At 58.1% G+C, this 4,573-nt stretch overlaps 1 protein-coding gene across 1 annotated transcript in view; it reads left to right on the forward strand.

The window, feature by feature from the left end:
• Positions 1 to 4,312, forward strand: part of LOC104913330 (E3 ubiquitin-protein ligase SH3RF2-like) — a 4,549-nt gene extending 237 nt beyond the window's left edge. Inside the window, exons 2-4 of the mRNA XM_019620327.1 lie at positions 791 to 885; positions 2,238 to 2,419; positions 3,491 to 4,312. Coding sequence (XP_019475872.1) covers positions 791 to 885; positions 2,238 to 2,419; positions 3,491 to 4,026 — 813 coding nt within the window. The 3' untranslated portion in view covers positions 4,027 to 4,312. The remainder of the gene's footprint in view (positions 1 to 790; positions 886 to 2,237; positions 2,420 to 3,490) is intronic.
• Positions 4,313 to 4,573: the final 261 nt, after the last annotated feature.

The following is a 4,573-nucleotide window of genomic DNA, read 5'->3' on the forward strand; positions in this document are numbered from 1 at the left end:
GTGCTGGGGTGGTGCTGGGGGGTGGGAGGTATTGGGGGGGTGGGAGCCCAAAAACATAACAGAAGAGGCAGCAGTTCCAGAAGGGGTGCAGAGGCCCTGGGAGTGGTGTGGAGCAGTGACAGGAGGATGCTGGAAGGTCTGGAAGGGCCGTGCTTCCAGGCACATCACTGTGTGCTTCAAGGTATGAGCAGTGCCAGCCTACAGTGCTTCACTGCCTCCTGCCCAAAACGTTGCTGTCCTGCTTTGTAGGCTGTGAACCCTACTTTCCTAAGTGCCAGCGAGAAGCACTGACTGTAACTTGATTCTAAAACAGGTGCCTCACGCTGGGTCCCTGTGCTGTTCCCTAAAGCACTGTCTTCTAAGCAGACCAATTGTTTCCCTTTCTTTCCCTTTTCCTCTCCATTTCTAACTCCAGCAGCAGCACAGCACATTGCTGCAGGACGGACTGCGCTGTCCTGCTGCTGCTCATCCTGTGCTGCGCTGCTGGGCACACACAGCAACCAGCCAGGACAGCTCAGAGAGGTCAGATTCAATTGTTTTGCTTCTGCAGTTTGGAAGTTTTGCCTTCAAGACCAAGGGCAGGGTCCATCTTCCCTAGAAAAGTCTGTGCTCGTTAAATGACCTTGCGCCTCATTTGCTGGATCCATCTGCAACTCACTGAGGTTCTGTGTCTCTCTTTTGTCTTTCTGGAAGCATGGGTGATGCCTGTCCAGTGATTTCAATGGTTTCTCCAGTGGCTCAAATAAGCCCCTCTTCACATTAACATACGGCATTCTGTTTCTCTCGGTAGGTCAGTGCATCCTACTATCCTGCTCAGGGATCACTGAGGCACTCGGCGGCCATCGTCACTCTGCCCCACCTGCAGCATCACTTCTCAGCCAACATGTACGTAGTGTGAATCCTGCTGGGGGGTCACACAGCACTCCGCACTGCATCCATCCCTGTTCCCATCCCAGCTGCTCCCTGGGCTCCTGCCTGCAGGAGGGGCATTGGGGTGCAGGGCTGTGTGCCTGGGGCTGTGCATGGGTGTCCGCAGTTCTGAGCAGGAGCTGCACGGACTGCTGGGGCAGCTGACCCTGAAGGTTGTTGTAGGGGTATGGAAGAATTTAGGTACAGTACTGGAAAGATTTGAGACAGATTCTGACCATTCCTGCTGCTACTGCCCAGGGAGCACACATCTGCACTCCTCGTGATGCTTTGCCTTAGGCCAGGTGCTCGTTAGTCCTCCATCCCTTATGCCAACGCATACCTGCATGGTAGGGTGGCACAGCAGCATTCTCCTTGCTCATTGCCCTTGGCTGGTTGCCTACTGCTTCTGAGAAAGGTGCTGTGACAAGATTTACTTTTCTTCAGTCCTTTTGGCCCTCCTTTTATTCATATCCCCTCTGGTCGAACCCTGCAGGCAGGCTCTTCCCTGTGAGTTATCTCTGCAGTAACAGCAGCACCCCATGAGCTGTGCAGGGCTGCAGGTGGACTCTCGGGCATGCAGTGCCCACAGCACAAAGCCCCACACCGCAGGCAGCGCTGCAGGCACTGGGCACAAGGACAAGGCCCCCCCACGTCCCCGTGTCTCCACAGCTGCACGGCTCTCCACCCCCATGTGGTGCACAGCCCTGATGAGCTGAAGCTGCAGAAGGGTGAAGGGGTTCACATCCTGGGGCAGCACCACAACGGCTGCCTGCAGGGCGCCTCGCTGGCCATGGGCAGGGCTGGCATCTCCCCCAGCAGTTCCTTTGCTCTCCTCCTCAGGTCTGATTTTCCTTGCATGGAACCAAAGCAGTGGGGTGGGGATCTGTAGTTCATGGCCTTCTTGCTCCCGCGGTGACGTCACTGCCTTTAGAGCAGGCATTCCGATGCTGGAAGCCATGGATGTAACTGAGTGAATGCATTAGGAAGGGCAATCATTAAAATATACGCTTACTTTAGGCGAGAAAAAAATTGCCCGCGCCCTCAGTTTCCCTGAAATACACCCAGGTTGGGCAGAGACCCGGCCACGGGCTCACAACGCACAGTGTCTGCAAAGGGAACGTGGGGGAGACGTCAGGAAACCTCACCCTGGATTCGCACCGAATTATTTGGAGCAGCAGTGCCCAGCCCTGCAGGGAGGTGTCCGCACGGACCCCACCTCGCCGGGACCGGAGCCGGCCCTGCAGCGGAGGACCTCAGCGCTGAGCTCCATCTGCACGCAGCGCCGCGCTCCTCCGCCACCAGCTGACGTTCCGCTCCTTTGCCAACAGGAAACCGAGCATGCCCGACTCGAAGCTGCCCTCGCTGTACGCCTCGTGGACGCTGTCGGCCTCCTCGGTGTCCTCCCAGGGCAGCGCCTCGGAGAGCGCTCAGCGCCAGAGCCGAGCGCTGAAGGCAGCGCTGCCCGTGGGGCACACAGCGCTGCGGCGCGGCCGCGGCTGCGCCAGGAAGAGTGAGTGCGGGTGGGCGCTGCGATACGGGCACTGCGGCCTTACGGGCACTGCAGCTGTGCTTGGGATGGGCGCGGGGATCCCTGAGGTGCTGCCAACGTGCTGCTGTGGGGAGCTGCGAGCCCTGGTTGTGCAAACGGCACTGGGAGCTGCGTTGGTTTTGGTCCTCCGGAGAGAGGTTTGGGGATTGTCACAGAGGACCCTGAGAGCTCCGCGTGTGCAGGCAGTTACAGAAGGTTAAATTAAGGTATTATCAGGAGTTATCAAGAAAGAAGCTCAGAACAGAAAAGTAAAACTCAGCAGTGCCATTGTAGGAGTGCTGGTGAGCTCATATCCTGAATACTCTCATATTCGGATAACTCAAAGAGAATAGAGTAAAATTAGAAATAAGCATAGGAAGGATGAGCAAGAGAATAGAATAATTCTATTTCGGGAGCAAAGTTTTACAGCTTGGAAATATCCAAGATGCATGAAGTCATGAATAGGCTGCAGGTGGGAAGATACGCTGCCTTGGAACAGATTTCTGAATGTGTTTGAGCAGCCATAGCACGCTGCCCAGGTTGGGGTGCAGATGGGCAGCAAAGCTGGCTCGGGTCTGGCTCATTTGCAAGAGCCACTGTCGGAGGCTTTAGACTTAAAAGCTGTTTTGCTGTAGAGAACCTCACGCACCTGTGGTGGCTCTTATTAAAAAAATCAATCTTGTAAACAGCGAGGCACTGCCAAGGAAATTAAGTGTGCGACTTCCAGTGCTGCAGCCTGGAAAGCAGCTGCCAGATGGAGCAGCCAGTGCAGAGCAACCAATGGCAGCAAACCATGGGGGAGGGCTCGGGTGCAAACTTACAGATGTGCTTGGCCAAAAGCACAACGGCAGAGGATGGGAAACGCCAGGCCTGCGGGGTGCTGCTTCCCCCATGGCACCTCGGGAGGCTCAGTGCAGGACCACGCAGGGCCGGGCAGTGCCGGCAGTGCGTCCCGCAGGGCTGCCTGCCCCCCGCTGCACGCAGCTGCCCCGCGCCTTCCCGCTGGGACCCCGCTAACCACGCTCCCCTGCCCTCCCCTATTCTCGCCCCCAGATGGGTCCCTGCAGAGGCCGGGGCAGGCAGGGCTGCAGGCTGCCAGCTCCCTCCGCCGCGTTCCCACGGCCGGGCTGCAGCCGTACCCACATGCTGGCAGCTCACCGCACAGCAGCCCCGCTGCCGGCACAGCTGAGATGGGCACGAGGCCCAACTTCTCCCACGAAGCCCTGCCAGCACTCGTGGTCAGAGGAGGGGAAAGCAGGACTCCATCGGTCTGCAGTTCGGTGATCCTGGACACCACGGAGCCTCTGGCAAAGAGTGAGTCGGTGCCCCGGCCGCCCGCATCAGCCCCGCCATCCATCCTGGTGAAGCCGGACACCTCCCGTAACAGCAGTGACAAGGTACAGAGTGCTGCCCACGGGCCCATGGGTGCTGCTGGGGTTGGTGCCTGCCTTAAGCTGTCAGATACTGGTGCTGCTGACTCTGCTTCGAATTCAGCCCTTCGGAAAGGCAAAGTGCTGCAGGGTGTCCTTCAGAGGGGGCCGGTGTTCATTGGTTCAGTGGCAGTGATCAAACTTTCAGACGCTTTCTGAGGTCTTATATGAGGCATGAATCTCACTGAGGTCCCCATAAATCACAGAACCATTAAGACTGGAAAAGACCTCTGATATCTGCAAGTCCAACCCCAACCCACCCCTACCATCCCATGGACCATAGAATGGCTTCGGCTGAGCGGGATCCCAACCCCCAAACCACTAGGAGAGCCACCGACCTCCAACCACATCCCCCCGTGCCACATTTCCACAGTTCTGGAACACCACCAGTGTCAGTGACTGCCCCACTCCCTGGGCAGCTTGCTCCCACGCCCGACTGCTCTTTCAGAGACGTAATTTCTCCTTATCTCTCGGGTACTGAAAGAGCAAACACCAGAGCTGGTGCCGAGCCCCGCATTACAGAGCAGGACAAAGGGGACGCTTTCCTGCCCTCGCCCCGACGACAGCTCTCCTTCCCCGGGGCACCCGACAGGCACAGCGGTGCTCGGGGCTCCCGGTGCTCGAGGCGGGCGCCGCGCCGCCCCTCACGGTGACACGATGTGACACGATGTGACACGATGTGACCCGATGCTCTCCTTACAGCAGG

The sequence above is a fragment of the Meleagris gallopavo genome, chromosome 15 (assembly GCF_000146605.3).
Source record: "Meleagris gallopavo isolate NT-WF06-2002-E0010 breed Aviagen turkey brand Nicholas breeding stock chromosome 15, Turkey_5.1, whole genome shotgun sequence".
Lineage (NCBI taxonomy): Eukaryota > Metazoa > Chordata > Aves > Galliformes > Phasianidae > Meleagris > Meleagris gallopavo.